Genomic DNA, 27,706 nt, shown 5'->3' with positions numbered 1-27,706 from the left:
TTCTGTGGTGAGACATGCTGACTCTGCAACATACTTGTGTGTATACAGTAGGATTTACCTCAGGAGAGTTTTCATCCAACCCCTCCCCTCTTGTTACATTCTCTCTTAAAAGAGCAAGCATGTAAGCAATCCATAACAGAAGGAACGAACATTTTGGAGCTTGGATTCAAATAGTCTAAATTTACATGCCAGCTCTTTAGGAGTGTACTAGAGAAAAGTCTGATCAGTACTTGGAGACCATATAGGTCCCTGATTCCATGGAAGAAGAGTTGGGGTCAGCTCCTCTTACTAGGGAGACTAGATGTCCCTAGTAGTAGTCTGCTCTGGCCGGGCAGTGGTGGTGCATGCCTTTAATCCCAGCACTTGGGAGGCAGAGGCAGGCAGATCTCTGTGAGTTCGAGGCCAGCCTGGGCTACCAAGTGAGTTCCAGGAAAGGCGCAAAGTTACACAGAGAAACCTTGTCTCAGGGGAAAAAAAAAAAGTAGTCTGCTCTGTATTTGACTGTGTAAAGAAGGCCTTCTGACACATTTCTCTTAAATTGTGTTTGTTTTCACAGTGTATATTAAGTATACTAAGCAAAGTTACTCATTGAAAATCTCTTAAAACCATGAGCGATAAAATAGTAAAGCTATATTTTACAATAAGCACACAGTTTACTATTCATACAAAAACTAAATACTATCATAGACAGCTTTCAAACTTACCTCAACCTTCTTTCCTCTTGAAGTGCACTTAACTGAAAAGAATCAATACTTTAGTCTGGTTCCTCATTCCCTTTCATTATTGAAATAGCACCATAATTATTAAGTTTATTAGAAAAGTGCTTCTTAAATCCTATCATCTCATCTCATGATTACAAATCAAACAAACAAAAAATCCCAAACCAAACTAACAAACCCTCAGGTGTCCATTCAATAGGTAGGTTTGTGGTGTTACCCAAGATTCTACATGTCTTGTAAGTCTCTTGATAGGTGCTAATACTTCTGGTCTACGGACTGCACTTTGAGTAGCAACTCATTAGATAGCCATATTGACTAGACTAGTATATATCTGAACTATTTAATATAATAGACAGTAGCTATATGTAGTTAAATTTGCACCATCATCAAATAACCTTGAAGGCTCAACTGTTGATCACTCAGACAACAGTACTCAGTGAGTGGCAGACCAATGTACTACTTTTGGCATGGGAAGTTCTACTGGACAGTACTGACTTCATGTAAAATATAAACAAAATTATTTCTGTAAATTATATTTAAACCTAGAAAATTGCTATTCCTGACAAATAACAGGATTTTCAAATCTACTTTGTCATTATACTGCCAAAGTTAATTTACTTAAATAAAATCATACATGGTTGAATGAAAGCCTTCGGGTTAGAGGAATCTTCACTTTCTTCTACTTAGAAGCATGCTCCTTTTGTCTAGAGTTTTTGATAGCTAGACAGAAAGCAGCATGCATTTTGAACAGTGACATGATAAAATTCTTCTGTTCTTTATTCCTTGAAATAGTTCCTGACTTACAGGAACTTAGGGTGCAATGTGAGAGACCACATAGAAAAAGAACATTAATGTGGATTGTTTTGACTTCTCCAAATTCATTTTCAGATGAAATGCCTATCTTCAAACTTGATTATAATTATTTCTATCATCTGCTTCATATAATTATTATTTCTGGTACTGACATTGTCCGACAAATATTTGATGAGGCTATGCCACCTACTCTTTTGAAAAAAGAACTGCTTATACACAAGAATGTGCTGGAACCCTACTACAATCATCTTTGGACCAATCACCCTTTGGGTGGATCATGGCATCTGCTTTATCCCCCAAACAAGGAGCTACCACAGTCCAAACAGTTTGACCTATGCCTCTTATTAGCGCTCATTAAACATCTGAATGTATTCCCTGCACCCAGAAAAGGCTGGGATATGGAACCACCGTCTTCTGATCTCTCTAAGTCTGCAGACATTCTGAGGCTCTGCAAGTACAGAGATATCCTCCTCAGTGAGATCCTGATGAATGGTCTCACTGAGTTACAGTTCAATTCAATTTGGAAAAAAGTTTCTGATATTCTTCTGCGCCTTGGGATGAAACAAGAGGATATTGACAAAGTCAAGGAGAATCCCATTGAGAATATCTCCCTTGATTATCATCAGCTGTCCATTTATCTAGGCATACCAGTACCAGAAATCATCCAGAGGATGTTATCCTGCTATCAACAAGGTACTAAATAATTACTTCATTAGCCAGCAAATCATTTTCGAGAGTGTCTTTTCTGTGTTTAGGGATATTTTGTTTTCTTATTTAGTGTTTTAGAGGCTTTTATTCAGTATGAAAAGACAACTAGACAAGAATCCTTGATCTATAACTTCGAGGCCTTAAAAATTACTTCTACTCAAATTGTGTGTGTGTGTGTATGTGTGTGTGTGTGTGTGTGTGTGTGTGTGTGTGTATAGGAAAGGGCTCTGAGCACTTACTAAGTCCACAGCATTTCACACAAATTTTACTTAAAGAGTTTATGGTCAAATACCTATAACAGAGGCTTCCATGGTGCCTTTTTTCTCTTTTTTTAATTATTAGTTTCAGTTTTCATTTACAGGTCCAACAACATTCATTATCCCCACTATGTCTACATGAAGATTTTTCTTTTCTTTTTAACCTTTACTGTTTAATCTCTATGGTCTAATACAGCCTGTTAATATTGTAGATACTCAGTAAACTTAAGGACAGGGAATGGTGTCATGTTCAGGGTAAATTGTATGGCTTGAAAGACTCAAACCTTCAGTAGAAATGTGCTGTACATTTCATGAATATTCCTTCATAGTCTTAGATTAATAATAAATAAGAATTTCTGCTCAGTTTAAAATGCTTATGTAAGTGATCATTATGGATGTGTACCTGCAACTGATGATACATCTACAACACAACTCCTGTACCTGACGTTCAGGGAACATTCCAGAAGAGGGTGCAGAAAGATTGTAAGAGCCAAAGGACCAGGAAAACTGCTGTGAGAATTATCTTCCTAGAAATGACAGGGGAGCTTCACCCATGACACGTTAACAGTATAACTGCTTAATCAAGAACTGAGAAGTACAGCTCCAGTAGATATGCGAATATGGAAGGGGAAAATCTCTAGAGGGCCCACCTCTAGACAAAACTGTGTGCAGCTAAGAGGCTGGTGAGTGGGAGAAGTAGTGTTCCTCAGAAATGAGTCCCTATGGGTTATCCGGTACCAAGGGGCCACTTCTGAAGTCTTACGTCAGTAACACTAAATGGACTGAACAGCTTGTGTTTCTATGTCTGCATATGTAACAGTAACAACTAGATAAAAAGAATGCTCGATTTCAAGAGGAGGAAGGGAAGTGGAAAGTTTGGGATAAGGGAGAACATGGAAGAGGAAAACTATGAAATTGTATTTTGATTAAAAAAATAAATTGTTTGTTGATGCCCCAAGTCTTAACTATTATGAACTCTCATTTTTATTTGTCTTACTTTTGTTTCTTAAATCGTGGATTTATAGCTTTTACTGTAGTTAGATTGTGCCTTGTCCAAACTGCATTAGTGAGCAGTGCTGGTTCTTTTCTAGATAGTTATAGAATAGATTAGTATTCTATAAAGGATTTCTGGCCTTTCTTAATCCTAGTCAGATACTTGTCGGTGTGCTTGCAGTTACACTCCTAATTATTTTTTTCTCTGTTTGCCATAGGAATTGCTCTACAGTCAATAACAGGCAGTCAGCGTAAGTATATTTGAACTCAAAATGCATAAGTGACCTTTTAATTCAGCATCCCTAAGACATATATATGTTGTTGACATGTGTTTAGATAAACTGTATGCTAAAGTGTACATTACCCACAAGCTTAGAAAATTATATCACCAATTTACTGTTGGTCAGCTGATCCTAGTTTCTGCCTTGCTCAGATTTGACTTTAGTGCATGTCACAGGACTTACCCAGAGATGAGGTTCCAGATTTTTATACTCAGGACTTAAGCAGGCAGAAATGCCTGTCTGCTTGCTCTACTTGCTTAACTGCTGCTTTATGTAGCATTATTGTCTTCATAAGCCATTGTCTATACCTCTGTATTTTGGGGACAGGTGGTGAGTTGCTGTTTTTCACTTCCTTTTTCTTTTTAGGTGTTTTGTTGTTATTTGGTTTTTTTTGCTTTTGTTGTTGTTCTTGTAAGCAGTGTTGCCCAAGCTGTGTTCTTAATCCACCTATATTCGCCCAACAAGCATCTGGATATCTGTGACTGCAACATATGACTCCTGCCTGGTTTAGTAATTTCCATTCAGAGGCTCTAAATAATAAAATTTTGGGGCCTAAAGAGATTGCTCAGTGGTTAAGAGAATTTGCTGTTCTTACAGAGGACCCCACTTGAATTTTTATCACCAATATCAGGCTGCTCACAACCACCTGTGTACCTATATACCTCCAGGTTCAAGAGAAACCATACTCTTCTCCTTGCTTCTGTGGGTACACACACACGTAAAAGTGCAAACATGCACATGCACAAATAAATCTTAAGTAAACAAGTGTAAATTAAAAATGTAATTAATGTTCTCAAAGTTATTCTTTAGAGAACAATACCATGTTTTTGCTTGAGATTAAAGTTAGGCCATCTCTGAGGAAGTTTTGAGACTGAATATTTGGGACAATGAGAGAGCAAAGATTGAAAGGAGTAGTCATATAATATGGTGCAATTACATTTTATGAAAAAGGAAAGGGAAATGATCTAGTTTTTCCCTGCTTTATGTTTCATATTTGTATTCTATAAAATAATGTTAGTTGCATTTTAATAAGGTTGATCGCAGACTTTAATACCTTAGTATTTAAATTGTACTTACATTTTAAAGTACCTAACACTTAGAATTTATTTAAATATCAATGAGGAGTCACGTTGTTTTGGTTTGTACTGATTGGTTCCAAGTTTCTATGCATACCTGTGATTTTCACTTAGAAATGAAGTGTTTATGTGCTTGCCATGGAGCAAATGTTGAAGTCAGGACAACTTGCTGGACTGGTTCTCCCTCTACCATATGGGTTCTGGGAATCTGTCTCATGTTATCAGGCATGATGGCAAGAGCCTTTACTTACTGCATATCTTGCTTGCCTGGCAAATATTTTATAATTTTAACAAAAGGCTAAACTTCTCAAAACTTTGCCACTCGATTTTATATCTTTCTCTTTATTATTTAGGTATGGATATAGAAGAGCTACAGAATGATGAAGAAGAATTGAGTCCACCTGTGATGGAATATAGTATAAATGTGAAATCAAACACTGAAATGCAGTTAGCAGAAATAAATAAAGATGTATCCTCGATACCTAGTGAATCTTCAACAGAATCTGTTAAAGATCTTCAAGAGGTATAAGGTTTACCATTTGAAGTTGAAGAACGTACGGCTGCACTTGAGATGTTGCTTGTAGTATATTGAGAGCATTGGAGGCAAGAGTCAGAGTTGAAATGACTCTGCCCATTTCTTTCTACTATAGCTTCTACTTCAGTAATTGTTTTGTCACAAGTCAAGTACTGTGTTAGCTATGGGAATAAAGTTTTTTTACTCTTGGCCACTGGAAGTACATTTGGGAATAGAAGAGATAGAAAAAATAAGAATATTGAGATATTTCAATATCTCTTAACACAGAAGTAGAGATGAAATCACCTAGATGAAATCTTGAGTGGCTTAGCAGATAGCTGCTCTATAGATACTAATTTACTCTTTGGCTGAAAATTTTGTCTTATGAGCATGAATATATTGTTGCCCTTTAAAGAGTTCCTTTCTCATTTGTTTTTCGTTGTTGTTGTTTTTGTTTGATATGTTCTTCTCTGTTCTTTTTCAAGCATTTGAAGATTGAAATTAAATATACTTGTTTCCATAAAAATAGAAAATATCTAGAAAAGTCCACAAAAATCTAGAAAAATAAGTATTAGAAGACATAGACTTCAGTAGTTAGAAGAAATATTAGATAATAACCACTGTACAGCTTAAATAACATATTAAGTAAATAGTTTATTTCTTATCTATTAGGTTAAAAGTAAAACAAAGAAGAAGAAAAAAACTAAGAATAAAAAGGTAAGACACTGCATTGGCATTGTAACAGATGGATGTCTGATCATGAATACCTGAAGTTTAATACATGTATTCACAATTAGGACTTAAATTCTTCCAGATGGACATACAGGTTATTCAAAATCTTATTGAGCATACATATACATACACCTGTATTTATATCGTAAATAATCTTGAATTAGTCCCTTGATAATTTCTTTAGCTTAGGCTTGTACCTCTAGCTCTTATAACTCGAATTAACACAGTTTTTATTAATCTTCATTTTGCCACATGGCTTTTACCTCTCTCCCATTCTGTGTGTCTGACTCGTTCTGCATTTCCATGGCATCTTTCACATGCCTAGATTCATCCTCCACCCCCTTTCCTTGGAAATCCCGCCTGAACCTCCTGCCCAGCTATTGGCCGTTCAGCTTTCTAGTACACCAATCACAGCAATGCATTTTCACACAGTGTACAATTATCCCACAAAAAAAAAAATTGTTCCTTATTTTATTAGCAACTGCTTTTTTGTCACATCCCTGCTGTATTCCAAAGTGTTTCCTCAAAACTTTCTACATTACCCATTCCTCAGACTTTTGTCAGCTGCAAAAAAGAAAAGTCACTGTGTGAATCATAGATGTATTAAAACTTCTCTGATTTGCTTTGAGAAGTATAAGGAAAAATGGGAATATTTTTAATGGGGCATATTGCTAATATTTATGCCATGTAAACTTCGTGATTAAAAGAAAAATCCTAATTTTTCTAATCTGGAACATACTCAAAATCTTGATAATTCTGTGTATCATGAACTGACTAGTTTCTCTAAATACAATTTACTTATATGTTATTAGTCACTGAGATGTATATAAACATTTTAATGACTAATGAAACAATGAAGATGAATTTATAAAATAATTAAGATTAAGAATAAAATAACATTTTAGTCTGCTAAGTAAAATATCAGTGGCATTGTCATATTATTGTAACTATATAAAATTTACTCAATTGCTATTATGAAAATTAAACTAAAAATATGAGTTGTTAGTGGGGGACTCAGAGATGGCTCAGCAGTTAAAAGCATTCAATGACTAGTCTTCCAGAGGACCCAGGTTCAATTCCCAGCACCCACATGGCAGCTCACAACTTTCTGTAACTCCAGTTCCGGGGATCTGACACCAGTGTACATAAAATAAATAAGTTAAAATAAATGTTTTTAAAAATGAGTATTTTTAATAATTTTATTTAATAAGGTACAGCAGCACTCATTAGTGATATATATTTTCCAAGATAATGCTAAGTCTCAGGGTCATACCCCATAAGCTAGCATTCATCCAATGGCTGCTTTTTTTTAACATTCTTGGATTTTGCAATTTAGTTTTATTAAGAATTGAGAGGCTTTTGAAAATGATAGTTTTATTAAGAGATTTTTGGCATTACAAGACAAATTCATGTTATACTTTAATCCTAGTATTAAATAACTTACAAATTCTAAAAATTAAAAATTAGGCTTATAGTTATTTTATATTGTGTTACACAATTAGTGTTGCTATAGGTGCAACAGTCTATATACTTTTGCAGTATATACAGGAGGCCCTGAACACTGTTAGCCTCATTGTCTGATCAAGAATTCCTGTGAAAATGGTTAGCGTATGGAAGCTTGCTTGTTATACAAAGTAATGACAAAGTCTCTGAAAAATTACAACCCCCTTTCTTGGTTGTTTTACAACATATGGACCTTACTATATAACAGTAGCTCTGAAAATGCCTGTCAGGATTTATCTGGAAGAAAGCAATCAAATTTTGTGTATCTCCTGCCAGAGTTAGAGTAAGCAAAAGACTAGGAGATTTGGTTTGTTTGTTTCTTTCTTTCTTTTTTGTATGATGAAGCCTTAAGAAGAAAGAAACGTGACAGGAAAATGAACCCTGCCCTTTAAATTGAGTTGTCACTGTACAGGGGAGAATGGCAGAGATTCATACTAAGGCTAACGTGGGTTGATGTGAAGTTTTCACGGGAAGAGCTAAAGTGGACTTTGGAAAATGATAATCAACTGTTCTAGATGTATTGAACAGCTGACGGTATGAACAGCTGACGGTCTTTTCATATCAGGTATTCGACTCAAGTGTTCACATATGCTAAAACCGAGGTAGAGGTCAACATTTCTAAATTGTAAAAAGAAACTGGTATAAAAATGAGAAAACAAATTTGTATGTACAGCCTCGTACCTGTAGAGGAAACACATAGATAGTAGAAGTCAATACTTCTGGTTAATTAATATTCCTAATTTAAGTTGTTTTAATGTATATTAAGTGTCTTTTATGTATAAGATTCTTCAAATGTCAATCCGATTTATTTTTTTTCCATGTAGTTTTTCAAAATCCTTTTATTTAGTTAGTGTGGAAATAATGGATTTTACACATACTCTGTCCCAAGGCTTCCTAATAGATACAAACTCACATGCAGTATTCACTTCTGTTATCTCACTCAGTGATTTTCAAGATCATAAAATAAATTTAATGAGATGCAAACACTATCTATCTAAAAGGAAAATAGGTTAAGTGGCAATTAAAGAAAAACCACATTGCTTCATATACAGTGTAGTTATATATTTCATAGAATTCACATTTCTGCTTTATAGTTGACTGATACGTAAGTATGTACAGCATCATTATACAAAATGGTGTACAATTTTTTAGTTATGAAAAAGTTTGAATCTAAATGCAATCTTATCACTGTGTTGAACTAAAGTAGTTGATACAGATTACTAATTCTTGTATTGCTGTCTTTTCAGGATAAGGACTCAGAAGAAGAGCAAGGGTAAGTATTTACATTTTAACTTTTCTTGGTATTTTTAAGGTATGCTTTGTCAATAATACATGGATATCTTTTGGGAAACTTCTAAGGAAAAATGGTGCTTTGTCTTATAAATTGGCATTTTACTGTAGGTTAGATTACTATTGACTTTGGAAGAATAAAATCACCATTTTTTCTGTAAGGCTATTCAGTAGTCATCTAACACACTAACTCCTTCATTCAAACACTGACTTGAATGCTTACTAAAATAGGTAAAAAATATACGTAGACTAAAACTTAATTTAATGGATAGATCATTCTTATGTCCCCAACAGACATCTGTATATCCTTTCTTTGGTTGGGGTAAATGCATGAGTTGTGATGATAATATAATTTTGAAGATGTGGAAATGCTTGCAAACCTGTCCCAAAATACTATTTCCAAAATAACTAACGTTAATAACTATAATTTGAGAAATAAACCCTGTGGTCTCATAATTCCTGAAAACACTGCTGTGAGCAATTAAATAGGTATTTTGAGCAATATGTTAATGTCCATTGTTAGTGTTCATGAGAAAAGAACAGTGTGAACACTGTCTAGACTTTGCCCATGAACCCTTCTAATGCAGAGTATCTCACAAGGCAGTATAATACTAATTTGAGAGGCCATAGCCTATAAGGAAAGCACTGTACCTTTGTGAAAGGTCACATTGACTATGTCCCCACTATAGCTCATACATGGTAGAAAAGGAAGACCAACTGGAAACAGAACAAGTAGATGTACACACACTCAGCACATCCGTAAAAACTGATGCAAGTGATGCGCAAGAAGATTCTGCAGCGGAGGACAAGTTCTGTAGCCTGGATGAACTACATGTTCTGGACATGGTAGAGCAGGTGAGCAGTGGAGAGGGCTCAGCCCTGCCTTCCTCCTTGGAGAAAGAGTTGTTAATTTTGTTTTGTAGACTCTTAAAGCAGTATGTCTTTTTGAAAAGCCCAGCAGAAAAGCAACAAAAACAGAGCATATTGCAAGTCAAGGGGATTACACACACACACAAAAAGGTACTACAAATGCTTTCTTGTTTCTAAAGAGTGTGAAGGAACAGAGAGAGGAGACAACACTCCACACTAAAAACTAGAATAAATCCCACTAAATTCCATGTCATGAAAATAGATTTTAGTAAATCAAAACTACTTTGATTTATTTAAATTAAACTTGGTTACAACTGTGAAATATCTCCTAAAAAACACTAGTGTATGGCAATTTTTTCTAGCTCCTTTTCTGATAGCCACCGATTGAAATGATATACCTATAAGTATATGAATATTAGTGCTCAAAAGAGCAATTAATTGTTCAAAGTAGATGAAGGATTGAAAACACACGCACATGCGTACACACATTGTGTTTGAATTTAGTGGTGAGTGCTCTATGGTTTAAAATGTGGATGCATCACAATCAGTTACCCATTGTCCAAGCGTCAAGTTGATTTGAATATATCCCTGGCTACAGTATTGAAATATGTATATATTAACTGAATTGACATAGCTTTGGCTATTGCACTGAAATTTAAATATGAGGTCAGTAATGTTAGTCCAGTAACCCAGAAGAACTCTAAAATGAGAGTCAAAATGTCACATACTTGCAGAGAATGTTTATTTGCTTATTTAGAAACCATTAAGCCACCTGCAAGGTGTCATAAGTGTGCTCTAGTGAGGTCCTTGTTAGTATATTGTTTATAATATAGGAGAGAAGTTGAACATTAAAATAAGTTGGTGTACTGCTGTAATTAAGAATGGGCACTTGGTATTTATTGCCTGAGTTAGAATTCAGGCTCTTCCACTTACTATCTGTAAATATAGGCAAGTTACTTACCCCTTTATTATCTTAAAATGAAAATAGCAAGTACCTCATCATATGATTCCTATAAAAATAAGAGCATTACACAAACTACAAGTAGCAAACATGAGTGTCACTCAGCAGTAGCTGCAACTTAGAGCTGTTGTATTATTTAATGAGTGCTATTAGGGAACTAAAGCATAAATGGGGATATATAAATGTTATATAAGGCAACTCTATATACAGGAGAAACATTGTAAATGGAAAACATTAGTGCTTTTTATAGGAAATAAATACTCTTGTTACGTTTGCTTAAGGGCTCATCTGGAAAGGAAAGTACAGACTGCAAAGAAACTGAAAAGGAAAGGCTTGCTCATCAACACCAGCTTTATAAATTGCAGTATGAGTGTGAAGTGAGTACTTTTGTCATTAGATCTAAGGGAAGTAATAAATAGATCAAATATTTAAATTCAGTGACATTATTTTAAAGAACTCAATGAAATGAACCTTTATTCCTTACTTGTGGGGGTACCAATTAATACAAACATTGTTGAAATCAGTGTGTAGATTTCTCAAAGAAATAAAAGTAGAACCGCAGTGTGACCCATCCTTCTCACTCCTTGCCATATACTCAGGGAACTCCATACCTACCATAGAGATGTTTGTATCCCTCTTGTTTTTCTCAGCTTTGTTCACTATAGCAAAGAATTGAAATCAATCTTCTCTATCAGTAGACACTGAATGGATAATGAAAATTTGGTGTGGTGGTAGCTTCAGTAGCACATAAACTAAAACTGGAACAATACAGAGATTAGCATGGCCCTTGTGCAAGGATGACACACAAGTTTGTGAAGCCTTCCATATTTTGTCCAAATCTGATGAATTAGTTTTTTGTTTGTTTGGTTTTTTTTTTGTTTTTGGTTTTTCGAGACAGGGTTTCTCTGTGTAGCTTTGCACCTTTCCTGGAACTCAGGCCAGGCTGGCCTCAAACTCACAGAGATCCACCTGCCTCTGCCTCCCAAGTGCTGGGATTAAAGGCATGCTTAGAAGCCTGTTTTCCAATGAGAGACAGAAAGGGAGTGGATCCAGATGGGAAGGGAAGTGGGGAAGAACCTGGAGGAGTAGAGGGAGGGGAAACCATAATCAGGATATATTATGTGAGAAAAATACTTATTTTCAATAAAAAGAATATTTGGTGTATATGTGTGTGTGAGAGTGTGCTCACATATTTCTGAATACTGTTTAGCTCTAAAGAAAAATAAAGTTTAAAAATCTGCAGGAAAATGGATGGACTTTGATATTAATTGAGATCACACAATCTCAGAAATAAAGTACATGCTCACTCATGTGGAATCTAGATAATAATATATATATGTATATATACATGTGTGTATATATGTTATATATACACGAGTGTGCATGTGGGTACTGTATAATGTGAAAGAACAAGAAGGACTGAATAAGGGGAGGAGGAAGGACTAAATATGAATAATGGATATAAGTTACGAAAGAGAATATAAAGTTGTTCTTTTGCCGTAGGTTTTTTTGTGGTAATAAATGCATAAAATATTTGATACTGAAAATATAATATTTAATGTGAAGCTTCAAAATTCTCATTTTAATGACAATGCTAATCATACATGATGAGTTCATTAACTTGTATAGACTTTGGGGCTGGTTAATTTTGGTATGTAGTGTTTTTATTTGTTTGCATTTATTTTTATAATGAAGTTCATCTAAAAAATAACTCAGTGGATTTTGGATTTTGTTCTTTCAAATGTTGGTAACTGAAATGCTGTGACACAATACTTTTCATTGAGCAGGATTACAAAAGACAACTGAAAACAGTGACATTTCGGTGGCAGGAAACGCAAATGCAGATTAAGAAGAAAGAAAAAATTATTGTATCTCTTAACCAGCAAGTGGCTTTTGGAATCAATAAAGTATCCAAGTAAGTACAAACTGAAAATGCTGCATTGCCTTTTTTTGTTTTTTGTCTTAATCTCCCTGAAGCCACTAGGTGGCAGTGTGACTGCACAATAGCAATTGTAAAGGCTGTATGTGTTGCTTTTTGAGAAGTCAGAATAAGAAGAAAGATAATTTTCAAATGGATGAGATATAGGAGTTCATTTACTGTTTTCAAGGCCAAGATTTGTGATTCATATAATATATACTCATTCCCTTTCTCTGCCACAGAAGATGGAGCTTTTCTGTGTTAATGAGAAATAATTTCTAACATTTTATGATTTTCTTCATTATTTACTTAGATTACAGCGCCAAATCCATGCTAAAGATGATGAGATAAAGAATCTTAAAGATCAGCTTTCCATGAAAAGGTATGACATTTCCTTGTGTTGATGCTGCCTCTCTGAAACTGCATTTGACTCAACAGTTTTAGCCGGGATAACCAATAATTTATCATCCAGACATCACATTTGCACAGGAGATTGAGTAGTGTCAGCAGCTACTGTGGGTTAATAGGTATAAACAAGAAGAGGTGTAGGCAAATGGAAGGTGTGTTCATCATAACTCTGACTGAGGGAAAGTGAGAGCAGTTCAGCCAACAGCATGCAGTCTCGCGGCAGATTGCTACCAGAAACCGGAAGTTCTTCTGTTAATACTGCTAGGTGCAAGGACTTTGTAGTATTGAACCTTTTACCAAGACTCACTAGTTCACACAGAATAAATTTCACCTGGTTAGTGCGCATGGCTCACTGTAATTTTAGTATATTCATGCAACTACATAACCATCACTGCTCTATTTTAAACGAACTGCGTACTCTTTCAGTGTTGCCCCTCTCCACTCCTTAGCTTCTGATGACACTAATTTACTTTGTGTCTTTTGGATTTGTGTGTTCTGAGCATTTTGTATAAATGCAGTTATATATGTGACTTTTTTTCTTTTTTTTCTTTTTGGTTTTTCAAGACGGTTTCTCTGTGTAGCTTTGTGCCTTTCCTGGAACTCGCTCTGTAGACCAGGCTGGCCTCGAACTCACAGAGATCCGCTTGGCTCTGCCTCCCGAGTGCTGGGATTACAGGTGTGTGCCACCACTGCCCGGCTCTTGTAGCCAAATCCTTTTGTTTAACTTACTGGTTTGACATCCCTCCATGTTATAGCATGCAAAAATGTTCATTACTTTTATAAACCTGTATTGTTTAGATGTAGCTCATTTTGTCTTCAGCTGTTTGATGTCCATTTGGCTTGACACTCCCCCCCCCCTTAAGAAGCATTTATATATAGATGCTTTTTTAATGTTTTCCTTTTGAATATATACCAAGAGTAAGATTGCAAGGTCATCAATAAACGTTGCATTTAACTTTTTAAAGAATTACTAAGCTGTTTTACAAGTAGCTACACTCTTTTATAGTGTCAGCAAGTATTGGTGGGCCAGTTCTCATTTCTCTTCTTTCCCACCAAAACTTCTTAGATTATTTTTAATTGTTTTACCTGGAATATGTTGAATATAGAGCAGAATGTCATTTTGATTTAGATTTGTATTTTTCCACTGATTTAAGTACATTCAAGAACATCTTATTTCAATGTATCTTCTTGAGTATATTTTAATCCAAACCCTTGGCGTATTTTGAAGTTTGGAAATCTGTTGAACACTATGAGTTCTTTGTATGTTTTAGTGTGAGTAGGATTTTTGCTGTGCCTCAAGGAAGTTAGGGAAATGCTCTTGCAATCAGCTGTCAACAGCCCTGTATACACTTTTGATCTTCAGGTATTTTTACCCATTTTCCAAGTTCTTTTTCCATTTGCCTGATGTGTTTAAACTTTTTTTATTTTGATGGAATAAAATTTTCTTTTTATTTTAGGGGAAATTTTATACAATATTTAGTGGTGTAATAGTTAATACTTGTATTGAGGTAATATGTCTGCTTAAATATTTTATATTTTGTCCCTAGTAAGTGCTATTCTTAATGGTATACCTTTGTCATGTTCTCCCACCAATGTTTCTTTATGATTTTAAGCATCTGAGTGTATTTCTCTTAAAAAACATTGAAAATGGCTTCTGTGATGTTTCTTATTATAAAATTATACTTTCAGTTGTTCTTGTTAAAGGCAGGTTTTAGTTGGCAGGGTATATAGTTCTAGGATTTCAATGTAGGAAACTAAGGAAGGATAGGGGAAAAGGAAGAATCCTCAGAGCTTCCATGGTCTGTAGTAGCCTCTAGAGTGTGGTTCTCTTCTTACATTTCAAGCTATGGAATTCAGTTCCATTTTAAGGTGTGAACTACAAATACTGAAAAGAACTAGTAAACAGTTTGATTGCAGTGACTTCCTTATACAAGGGTAAGGAGTGTTGTTGATGCAAGAGCAGGCACTGTTAAATAAAAATGACAATAACCAGCGTTTCGTATGAAATGTCAAACATGGAATGTTTTATGTATTTTTTGTGAATTATTTTTATAGCAATTGTTTTTTTAAGGTGATAAAACTTTCTCCATTTTCACACGTGCAGAAGCTAAGTATAGAGAACTAAGCACCCCGTTCATGTGGTTCCTTCACTATTATACACTATTGCCTGAGTAGTTACTAACAGCAGACACTGATTTCTCCAAGGTTGAGATAACACCCACTTTGATATCTGATCGGGGCTTGCTGCCTCCCAGCAGGTCTTCCTCATCTTTTTGTTCTGCCCTCACATAGTAGAAGGGCTCTGGACCTGTCTCAAAGTATCACTTAAAATAAAGTATTATTCCCATCTATGACAATTTCATCCTTATGGCCATATCACTTCCCAGAATTCTGTGTCCAGGGTTGGGGATTTAGCTCAGTGGTAGAGCGCTTGCCCAGCAAGCGCAAGGCCCTGGGTTCGGTCCTCAGCTCTGGAAAAAAAAAAAAAAAAAAAAGACAGAATTCTGTGTTCAAATCATTAGGAAAAAAGTACTACCTCCTCCAAGATCCTCACTTTGGAGTTTATTCTATGTCAGTATTTTTCTGGGGAAGACACAACACGTATATCTACTCATTCCAGATAGGGAATCCATGACAAAGTTCAGATAGCATCAAGTCCAACTTGATGAACCAGTTGAGTTTTATTGGAGTTATTTATAGGAATGTGAGTGAGGTGTTACTTATGGGAGCAGAAATGTCTCAAAGACAGCTGCATCACAAAGGCCCACCTAAGCATGAGTGACAGCTCACAAAGCTGGGAACCTGGATCATACTGCGCAGCTGGAGGTAGCTCATCAGGTTGGATAGTGTCCTTTCCAGGTATCTTAGTTGGTCTAAACCTCTTCCAGGTAGCTGGTCTGGTCTCAGAGGCTTTGCAGCTTGGCTCTGCTCTTCTGAAAGGGACTCTTAGTTTTTGTTATTTACTTTGTTAGGGAGGGCCCTAGTCTGGTCAGTTTCAGGGACTTCCTGAGGCTATTTCGAATTGTTTATACCTTACTGTTTAAGTGATTTTCTGCAAAATGGAATGTTTAAATGTTGGAAGAAACTTACACAACAGGGTTGAATATTTCAACTAATAAATTGTGGGTCAAGAAGAACTCAAACATTTGATCCATTGTTCTTGTCTAAGGTTTTACATTTAATAGGTTATGGTGGTAAGATTCATTTTAAGATTACAGATTCAGAATTTAGGTTATAACCTCTGTGCTGAGGACCTTAAAACTTCTGTACTTTTGGTAATAAAGAATAACGATAAGTTTTAAACAGTGTCCTCTCTTGTTTTTATGTGTTATGTATACTTTTTCAAGAAAACATTTTCTCCTTGTGATAGTTTTATATTCCTCCTTCTGAATATGATGGAAAGGGCTATCATTGTAATATTGCTCATTTTTAATGATCATTCATTTCAGATCTCAGTGGGAAACGGAGAAGCATAATCTGGAAAGCACAGTTAAAGCATATTTAAACAAACTGAATGCAGAAACCAATAGAGCCTTAACAGCCGAGGTAAAAGGAAAATGGGAATGGAGGAGGAAAGATAGTTTTACTTTAGTATCGTTAAAGAGTTATAAAAGATTGGCTTTGAATAAACAGAATTAAGACATCTTAATATCATCCAGAAAAATACATCTTAAATGCATACCCTTTTGTTTACTGGCACGTCATCTGGGAATGCTTGAGTATTTCTAATCTTATGCTGCTTTCCTTCAGTGACTCCAAGAAATAGAGACTAATTGTCATGAAGCTAGGTCATTAAGCCATACTTGTAAGAATAACATTTAACCACTACTGTAATAACACTTTCTTTGCTATGCCCCATACAAATCTCCCAAAAATACATATACATCATAAGCCCCAGTGTCAGAAGAAAACTTAGTTTCCATAACCCTAAGAAGTCACCTAATACTGTTAAAGTTAGTTAATAATACCATACAGCTAAGGTCTCTCAGAAGAAATAAGGTTGCATATGTGCATGTAATTTTTATTTATAGCTAATGAAACTTGCTATATATTAAGATTGACATTGTTTGAAGAGCTTGCTGACATCAAAAAATATTGCAGACCTTGCCACTTGTCATTGGTAAGCTATGTGCTCTAGTAGAGTTCTTGGGAGTCCAGAACAACAGGAGTGGTGATCCAAGCACACCATGGAAACAGTCCTGCAGCCTTCTCCCCACAAAGGAAAGGCAGGCCTTGTCTTTCATGTGTAGTCTTTGTTTCTTTCTGCTTCTGTTACTCATTTTAGGAAATACTTTCTGACACTTATCTCTGTCTAAGACTATTCTTTTTGGTAATTATTGAGTGATTAACAGCTAAAACTTTAGACAAAATGATTGTACATCAGTAACGATGTGGAAGGTCTTCCTGCTGTGGGAGAAATATTGGACCAGAAGGTTTGTAGGACCATTTGGAGTGTGCCTTTTCTGTAGTCTGATTACTTCTGTAATTCTGAGCCCTTCATCATGAACATAGAAACCATAGGTTCTCTTTTGAATATTCTCAAACTGTGCTGCATATTAAAATTAACTTAGTGAGAACTTTAAAAAAAAACAAAACCCTAATGTCTTGGCTATCTCTATTATCAATTAAGTTAGTATCTCTGGGAGCAAAGCACTCACTACTTTTTAAAGTTTGCAAGACTAGTCCAGTATGTGGAAAAAAATTGAAAAGTGATGTTCTTGGGTCCTTACTAACCCAGTAATTACTGAATAAAATAACTAAAATTGCAAAGTTGTCTTGCTCAGAAAGCATTCACGATGTCTCTTGTCAGGACACTGCAGTGTTTCTGGGAGAGACTGAAGTTTTCTTGAGCTCACTGAGAAGAGGATGCCCACTTAGAATTCCTTCAGTTCCTTTCTCTTTCAAACCTCTGTAGGTGTACTTCTTACAGTGTCGTAGAGACTTTGGTTTGCTGCACCTCGAACAGACGGAAAAGGAGTGTCTCAATCAGCTCGCCAGGGTGACTCACTTGGCGGCAAGGTAACTTTCTCTTCTTAATTCACTGTGACCTCAAAGAGGGACAGATGTCTCCTTACTTGAACATAATGGTCAATGAATTTTACATGCGAGCATCAGAGTTATTAAAGTAATCCCAAGCTCTTGGATTGTTTCTTTGTGCTTGATGCGCGGTGTTGCATTTCCTGAATTGTTGAGAAGCACTGAATATAGAGGCAGCTTCCTCCCCAGTGAGAGGCATGCATGCAGGCCAGATGCGCAAGACAGATGGGAATTGGAAAACTCTTTCTATCAATGCTTGATTTAAGTCCTTTTGTAATAAATTTAGGAAAAAATTGGTAGTAACACCTAATGCTACATGTTAAATGGCAGTTATTGCTGTGCTATATTAATTTTCAGGTATTGGAATGAGCTTCATGAAATTTTCCTTAAATTTATTATCTTATAGGGTATAGCTTTAAAATTTAATGACTTAATTATCTCTGAGATCAAAGTATTATTCTTTTATAATAATCATCATTTTTAAAGTTGTCGTTATTCTTTAATACTGATGTATAGAAAAGCTGAGAAGGTACTGTTGTGAGTGATCAGTCTGTCTTTGCTTGCCAGAAGGAGAAAGAGCATTGTATAAATTAGAATATTGTGGGGCTCCTTTTTGTCTGATCTTAGTGATGACTTGTTTTGCTATTGTAAATTGTTGAGCTCATGATATAGACATGGTAATGCTGCTATAGATAGTCCTTTTGGAAATCCACAGGAAATTGCTTGTAGAGGCAGAATGCACTAAACTTCATGAGTTTTTCCTGACTTAACTATTTATAGGATTGTATCAATAAACAGTTGCTACACTGGTGCATTTTGTGTCCTTTATCGGGCCAGTGATAGCATTCTTCCTCACAGGAGAGTGCTGATTGGTTTTATTTGTGTGTGTGTGTGTGTGTGTGTGTGTGTGTGTGTGTGTGTGTGTGTTTTATAATTTGTCATCTCAGAAGCAATTTAATTTTCTAATTTACATTAGAGCTAGATAGATCAATTCTGGCTCTTTGATATCAGGATTATCGTGAAGATGATCCAGAACCTGCCTCCCAGGTGAGACACCATTCTTGAGATTGCACCTGCTTTAGATACTAAGGCAGCTTCTGTGTTTACATTTCTCTGCTTCTCTGCTGCATTGGAGACACTTGGATGCAAAACGGTCTTGTAGTATTACCAAGATAGGAAAGGAAAGTGGTGTTCTGGAGATAGGAAGAAATAGTTTCTGGAAACACATGTTATTATCTTCCCTTAGAAAGGGTGTATATATTGCCAGTTTCTCTGTTTATTAATAACAAGCCTTTCCATGTGTCTTTAACCTTTGAGGTAATTGCTAGTATTGGGGATAGTCTTCTTTTGTATTAGTGATATAAATACTAGAGAACACTTTTGAAATTTTTGGAAACCTCAGTGTTATGTATAAAGAAAGCTTCTTCTGTGTCTCCTTTTCTACATCAGCAACTTAGAATCACTTCAATTAAAGGCAGCTGTGGATAGCTGGAATGCCATTGTGGCAGATGTTAGAAACAAGATTGCATTCCTCAGGGTAAGTGCTGGAGTATACTTCAACCAAATTGGCAGAATTGTGTGAGAGTACATACAGGAACATCTACCATTAAAAGCAAAAAGTTAAGATACTTAAGAACATTTTTTCATCTCAGTTACCGAAGTTTATGATCTCAGTTTGTATTTTTTTCATATAGTTAATGTTAGATATAAATTATAGACTCGTGTGTGGCTTTTAGATCCTTATCCCAGGGAGAGATAAACTCAAAAGTTGTTCCTTACCTAGGTTTCCCAGAATTTCAAAGCCAAACAAAATTAAACTCCTATCCAGCTGTACAATTAAGTGTAATGTCATATTGAGCTATATTCGTTTCTAGTAATAACAGTTTATATAATTGTTCCACAATGTAGAATCTTAATTACTGATTTAATTGAATTGAGACTGTGAGAAAGCCAGACTAGTGACTATTTTTGACATGATCCTCAGATCTTTGTATGTGAAGTTGATGGATTGTTACATCCACACCACATCTATAAATGAAGCAGTCGTGCTCGGTTACAAAGAGCTGCCTCAGAACACTGTGGACTTTTGTAGTTGGAGTTTTCCTGCCTGGCCCACAGTCAGGACAAATCCCTCTCACCTGCCAGGCCCATAGAGGCTCAGACCCAACCAAGTAAACACACAGAAACTTATATTGCTTACAAACTGTATGGCCACCGCAGGCTTCTTGTTATCTACTTCTTCTATCTTAAATTAACCCATTTCTGTTAGTCTATACTTTGCCACGTTGCTTGTGGCTTACCAGTACCTTACATCTTGTCTTGGTGGCAGCTGGCGGTGTCTTTTTTCACCCAGCCTTCCACCTCCCAGAATTCTCTTCTCTCTTGTCCCGCCTATACTTCCTGCCTGGCCACTGGCCAATCAGAACTTTATTTACACAGAGCGATATCCACAGCACTTCCCCTTTTCTTTTTTTTTTAAAGGGAGGTTTTAACTTTTACATAGTACTATTACATATAACAAAACAATTATCAAGCAAGAATTACAGTTACAATATTAAAGAAGATATTCTATCTATCTTATATTTGTGAGTCTAAGGTTTTATATCTAACTTATCTTTTATCATAACTGAGGAAATTATAACCATCTAGTCTTCAACCACATCAAAGACCTCAGAAGGATATAATATTACCTGAGAACCAGGAGAAGGATGTAAGCAGTTTTCAGGAGTCTTGCAAGAGTAGACAGAGACAGCTGGCAGCCTGGACAGTCACCTAATGTTCCTTTGTAAAGTTGGGGCATTTGTCTTCAGCCCACAGGGCTAGAGTCTCAGTGTCCTGTAGAATGTCTAGCAGTTTCCTCTGCGAAGCAGGAACCTGAAGGACCATTTTGTCAAGCAAAGTTCAATGGTCACCTTTCTATGTGTGCTGCATGTCCAGTCGATCAAGCAGTCCAGGCAAGAACAGTTTCTTATCCAAATGGCTATTTTTGCCAAGGTGAAGATAAACTCCATATGAAGTGTCTTCAATGCCCATCCTCCTCTCTGAAGTAAATTGGTGCTGCCAGGAGCAGACATGTCTCACTGTCCAGAAGGTCTAAATTTTAAAAATATTTTAAATGCCATATTCTGTAGGTCTTTGAAGTATTTGAAGATTACCTATCTATCTGAAATATCTCTATGTATACCTAGAAGACTTAACTAACATGGCTATGAGTATGATTATCATAGATGACCAGTTATTAATCTATTTTTAATTATCCATTACAATTTTAAATGAGCTGTACAAACACAATACCTTAAACAAGAGTAGAAATATACACACAGTATAACAAAATTAACTTTAAGTTTGTATCAATAGACTAAAATCTATACCAATGTAAAACATTTTAAATGAGTTGTTGCTCTTTAGAAGTAAGTTCATTAATCTACCCTTTCATCCTATCATATCTATATCATATCCCCTTTTTATCTTTAGAAAGAGATTGCATTTATAATCAACCTATTTAAATAAAACATTGGTTTTTCTCTGTCCCACACCAGAGGGCTCTTCTGATTTGGGACACAAGAATCTCTTAACCTTTTCTTTTAACAATGTGCTTGGGTTTAGAGAAGGAGTGAGCCAATTCCATCTCCAAAGCCAGCTGGGAATTTGGGCGTAGTTTTTCTTACTACTTCCTGCTGGAGGGGGGCGCTGTATCTTATGGGGACATAAAGAAAATTTTAGGATTATGGAGTAGTCCATTAGGGTGAACCTCTGAGCCAGTTGCCTTGAAACCATTCTGGATGTTGGATCATCTGGGCCATTGTGTCATCGGAGACCTTTCAGGTGGTCTTGGCTGATCAAACCTGATGTATCTTAATCTGGAACAAATCCATAGCCTCTGGCTTTCTGTGGAAACAAAAGCAGAGACTCTTTTCCAAAGCAACATATCTTTATATCCAAATTTTGAAGTCAAGGTACCTTTAAAATTTACATTTTTGTTTAACTCAACAGCTTTTATGATCAAATCTTTTTCTGCAGTTAAAAATCCCAAAGACAAGACAAACCAGATTCTCTGTGTAATATCCATCTTTGTAAAACTGAAATGCCACTGTGGCTGCTGGCTCCACCCACCTCAGCTTCCCAACATGGCAGTGGTACAGTTTACCGCCAGCTCTGGGTCTGGAGCCATGTGTACCATCAACTATCAGAAGCAGTTCTATCAAAGCAGTTCATAGCCCAGAAACCTTTTGTTGTTATTGTTTTTAACTAGCAAAGGCTAAATCCACCACACAGCAGAGTAAAGTGCCGCTTGTAGATTCCTCATTCCCGCCACACAGCAGGTCAGACACACACACCAGGAACCCGCCATAGTAGCTCAAACCGGCAGGCTGCCAGTAACTTGAGAGAGACAACTAGGAAGCTGTTTTTAGCTCCATTTAGAATCTTTTTTCTCAGGTTTTAGGTGGAAACTCTTGCCAACACGTTGGACGCCATTTGTAGTTGAAGTTTTCCTGCCTGGCCCACAGTCAAGACAAATCCCTCTCACAGACTTGTTTACTTTTCATATGGTGGTTTTAACTGTTTCTGCCTAGGATCATTGTTCCTCTGTCTTTAGTGGTACTTAGAACTACTTTTAAGAGTATTCAAAGTTTTAGCCTCAAAAGCACTGTTCCTTGTTTCCTGTCCTTGTTTTCTTCCAAGCCTATTTCCTGCATGGAAATCACTAAATGCTTCTTTATATATAAGGTTTTGTTTTCCAGTTTTTACGGGTTGTTTACTATAATGAATAAAGAAAATTAGGGACAATGCCAGAAAATACTGAAAACATGAAAGTTTCCTAATTAGACCCCTCCTCTCCTCCCCTCTCCTCTCCCCTCTCCTTTCTCCTTCCTTTTCCTCTCTACTTTCTGTTCTCCCCTTTCCTACTCCCAAACTGGAGAACAAGACATTTATAGAACTGGAGCAAGAAACAGTTGTAGTTTTTTTAGATAAAATAAAATTACAGATATCTAATTAACATTTTCTAAAATTTTCCTTTTCCTTTTTAAAAAATGAACATTGACAGTGAATTCAGTACTTTGTTAAAATGTGTTAATTTTCCTATTAGCCCATGTGTTTCTTACAGGTATTAGATTCCTTTAGATTCTATACTCACTTTGTATTAGTGGTGCCTGTTTTGGATCTGGAAATACTGGAAACACTGAGGAGTTACCATAAGCAACTGAATTATGTCACTTTTTCAATAAATTCCTTCAGCACAGCTATTTAAATGTGGGCATGAAAGCCTATAGAATTATTTTTATGTTAGGAATTGTGATATTTCTTCTGTCAATGAGTTGAGAACTACTAGCTTACGTTGAATTATTTAAATCAAACACTGCTATATATTGTTTCTTTAGATTCCGTGGTGGGCTAAAATATTTTTCTTCTGTCAGACACAGTACAATGAACAAATCAATAAGGTGAAACAAGGGTTTGCCTTGAGTACGCTACCTCCAGTCCAGCTTCCCCCACCACCACCAAGTCCTGAGATACTGGTAAGATTCCTGGCATTTTGGAAAGTCTCTATCTTCATTTTGATAAATGGTAATGTGTAAAATACAGAATGTACAGTACATTTGGTATGTGCTCAAATAGAATTAAGTGCATATTTTAAATACCAGTTGCCACTCATGGCCAATCTGTGCTGGTACAGTTTGACCGAGTCTAGTTCAGACTGGCATTTAGTCAAGCATTTGAAGTATAAACATGATATTTTCATCCTCTGAAACTTACATTATGAGAGATAACTTATGAATGCTCAGAATTTTCAGTGCTCTCATTTTAGTACTATATAACTAAAACATTGCAGCATAATACCAAGAAAGCTTACTAGAGAGTCAGTCCCCTCTACTTTTACCGTATACATTCGTTTACCTTTTCTAATCTACTGTGTTTGTGACAGCAAGGGCAATTTCCACTTTCACCACTACTCTACTTATTAATCCCAGCACTCGGGAGGCAGAGCCAGGCGGATCTCTGTGAGTTCGAGGCCAGCCTGGGCTACCAAGTGAGTTCCAGGAAAAAGGCACAAAGCTACAGAGGAACCCTGTCTCGAAACCCACCCACCACATCCCCCAAAAAAAGAAACAGTAGATTTAACCAGATGTACTGCTCTGTGTACTTTAGAGACTAGAGTATGTTAATCTGAGAAATACAAGTTTCTGTGAACTTTTAGGTTATTATTTGGTGATAATTTTTATTTTTAATACAAGTCGATATAGAAAGTAAAGAAAGATGAAATACTTAGGGGCAAATGGCTTTTGGTGTTAGCATTTCTGCCAACTCTGTAAACTTTATTTCTACTCATTCTTGAGTATAACAAAGACCACTTATTTGCTAGACTATAACACAAATGGTCTCTTGTCAAATTCTCAATAGAATCTTTTTTCCATCTAAAACTTCATGATTGCACTCCATTACTGTTCACATTACTATAAGCGTTCTGGTCTTCTCAACTCTCACTAAAATTACCCATTAAACTCTGCTTACAGCATTCTAGAGTTTTCTTGTCAAATATTTCCATATTCTTTCCACAACCAGTTCCGAAGTCCTAAAAACCGTATGGTCAGATTTAGTCATCAGTGAGATCCCACTACTGAATTCTAGTGTTCTGTGTTTGTTTCATAGTTTGTTTCATAAGATGAAGTACCTAACAAAGCAACTTAAGGGAGGAAGAATATCTTATGGCCCAGTTTCAGATGGGTCCATTGGTCAGGGCAGGAAGACGGTGGGACAGTAGAGCAGTTAACTTCAGGATGTGCTAGGCAGCAGAAGAAGGGGAAAGCCCCTAATGATTTTCAAGAAATTATTGGTAATTTGGCTATAGTGAGTCTCAAAGGAACTTTAATGCAGACTCAGTACCCACCACTTACTCATTATTTTAAAATTCAATGAAAACTTGCAAGTTGTATATAATTTTATATATGTATGTTACAGTCATATATAACTTGATTTTACATAATAAGTATGTAAAAAATAAGGAAAATTGAAATCCAGCTTCAGCATTATCAGCAGTTGACAGTCTTGTTTTATATCATCTCCTTCTCCCTGAAATATTATAAAGCAAACTCTGGGCATCATGATTTCGTCAATTTGTACTTCAGTATATATCCTAAAACATGAGGAACTCTTATTGGATATAATCACAACATCATTATCTTAACTAAGAAAACTAAGTTATAGATAACATTAATATTTAATATCTAATTAGAATTTATATCTTCTTAATTGTCTCAGAATACCTTTTCTTAGTTATAAGGTTCACAGTGTCTGTTCCCTAGTGATTAAGAATCAAATGTTAACCTGTCTGTCCATTATAAAGTTCATTATTAATTTTTACTTTAAGATCATTACTTAGAGCTATGTTAATGTTCTTTTTTTCACTTCAGCAAATTATTGTTGTGTTCCTGCTTTATAATCATATTAGACCTAGCACACTGGAGAAGTTCCCTGAGTCTGTCTCCTCTATACTCAAACAAACTGAAGTTTCTCTCTAACTAACAATTGCCAAGACCCCTTCAGAAATACAAGCACAACCAAAAGGAACCTCTGTGATGGAGTAACCCTTGTCATAAGCTCTGTTTTATTCTTCTATTGTCTTTAAAGCTAAAACTAAAGTCCTCATTCCATCAAGTGGTACCTTCAGTACACATATATTTTCTGTGAATAATTTTGAAGATTTTTAGTTGCTGAGTATTGTCTCTCAACATGTACAACATTCACTGAAACCTTTGAGATTTATACATATTATATGTTTGTACATATTATACCTTTGCGGGTCTTATATTATTAGATCTGAGGGTGAGTCTTAAAAATCACTAATCTAACCTTTACTTTATAGTCTTAACAATTCGACATCCAAAGATATCTAACCAGGTACAGAGAAGGTCATAGTAAATTCTTAATTCTCTTTCTGTTTTATTATTGTTCTTTCTGTTCTATCTTATTTTCCTCTGCTTTTTCAATTCTTACAGATTTAAATAGTATCCTGCCACACACATTGCTTCTAATATACTTTGTATCTAAATTTCAAATCAGTGCTTTACCCCATACATTGTTCTCTGACTTTAAAGCATTGTTCATTTAAACAAACAAACAAACAAAAAACCTCTATATATATGCAAGGTTTTATTTTATTTAATTTTTGCCTTTTTTATGTTAGATTCAGCAGTTCTTAGGAAGACCCCTTGTGAAGGAATCTTTCTTTAGACCCATCCTTACTGTTCCTCAAATGTCTGCAGTTTGCCCTGGAGTTATCTCTGCAGCTGTACAGCCTAGACCACCCCTGGTAAGAGCCTTTCCTGGTGAAATAATAGTAACTAGTTCTTTATAACTATAATGAGAATCCTGAATAAACATTTTATGTTCATTTGTTTGTTTGGAAGGATAATGTTGGTAATGCTGCTGCTGCTGATAATTAATAATAAATGTTTTACCTAATATTAGCTTAGTTTTGAAATACAAAAATTTGCATTTTTATACTACTGGGTTCTTGGAACTGCAGGGTTTTTTTGTTTTTTGTTTTGGTTTTTGGTTTTTCGAGGCAGGGTTTCTCTGTGTAGCTTTGCGTAGTTTTATTTCTGTAACAAAACTGTGAGACAGATTGGCATTTTTATTTTTGACATACCTGTTCTATAGAAAAAACAAAGAGGACAAGTCACAGTGAGCTATTAAGCTACTAAGTTTACATACACACCTCGTGTGTTCCCACTGTATCCACAACCAGTAATATGAGTAGCATCAGCATGGAAAAAAAACTCTAAAGTTTTCAATCTTCCTAATTGTAGATAATCAAGTAAGTTTTATTCAGACCTGAAGAAAGATTAAAGACATTTAAAATGGCTAGAATATTTTTTATCATCTTGACTAAACTTTAAGGGGAAAAAAAAATGAATGACAAAAATTTCCCCAAAAGAGTGATGTCAGATATAATTAGTGGAATATTTTTCTAATCCCTGACTTTCCCATAAAGGCACTTGGGAAGTTTAAAAAGTGTGTCTGTATATATCTGTCTGTCTGTATTTTCACATGTGCATATATGTGTGTGTGTCTGTCTATGGTAGTATGTAATTCTTGGATCTTGCTTTCTATCTCTTTTTGAAATATATAGTTAGATGGACTCATTTATGTCTATGTCAACTGTCTACAGACGATATGTATATGTCTCAACATTTTAAATAAGTACCACAACGTTTATCACCATGTTAACGGTGTTGCTTATGCAGTTTGCGTGCTGTTATTCTGTAATGACTGGAATGGAATTTTATTGAAAACGTTGAAATCTCTTAACCTCATAATAAGATTATCTTCAGATGCCTGGGAAAAGCTACAGACTGAGGCAGATTGTGTTTGATTCCAACCACTGGTATTTGTTGCTTACTTTCATGGTGACCCATGGAGATTTTAGTAAACATGGTATAATTGCCTTGGTAACCTAATTAGCCATCTAAAAATTCTCTTATTGATATTAATTCACTTAATCTTAATGTTTTAAATATACTATTAAACTTTCCACACTGTCATTTGTCTGTAATATTTTTGAGCCTTTTAGCAAAAGCACTTATATTACTATCATCATCTTTATATACAATTTAAAATTTTAT

At 35.6% G+C, this 27,706-nt stretch overlaps 1 protein-coding gene and 1 non-coding gene across 2 annotated transcripts in view; both read left to right on the top strand.

Moving 5' to 3' along the window:
* The window catches only part of Dzip3 (DAZ interacting zinc finger protein 3), a 76,823-nt gene that overhangs the window by 41,878 nt on the left and 7,239 nt on the right, over positions 1 to 27,706 (top strand). Inside the window, 14 exon segments of the mRNA XM_036203288.1 lie at positions 1,608 to 2,225; positions 3,709 to 3,741; positions 5,201 to 5,370; positions 6,034 to 6,078; positions 8,844 to 8,869; positions 9,576 to 9,741; positions 10,999 to 11,094; positions 12,505 to 12,632; positions 12,949 to 13,017; positions 16,493 to 16,589; positions 17,959 to 18,062; positions 19,530 to 19,617; positions 23,498 to 23,599; positions 26,266 to 26,391. Coding sequence (XP_036059181.1) covers positions 1,608 to 2,225; positions 3,709 to 3,741; positions 5,201 to 5,370; positions 6,034 to 6,078; positions 8,844 to 8,869; positions 9,576 to 9,741; positions 10,999 to 11,094; positions 12,505 to 12,632; positions 12,949 to 13,017; positions 16,493 to 16,589; positions 17,959 to 18,062; positions 19,530 to 19,617; positions 23,498 to 23,599; positions 26,266 to 26,391 — 1,868 coding nt within the window.
* Positions 11,446 to 11,549, top strand: LOC118594364. The gene has a single exon (XR_004946354.1). It is a non-coding gene; the product is annotated as a U6 spliceosomal RNA (small nuclear RNA).

This window comes from Onychomys torridus, chromosome 12 (genome assembly GCF_903995425.1).
Source record: "Onychomys torridus chromosome 12, mOncTor1.1, whole genome shotgun sequence".
NCBI classification, from domain to species: Eukaryota; Metazoa; Chordata; class Mammalia; order Rodentia; family Cricetidae; genus Onychomys; species Onychomys torridus.
Note: the sequence above shows the minus strand (reverse complement) of the source record. Positions and strands in the feature narration are given on the sequence as shown.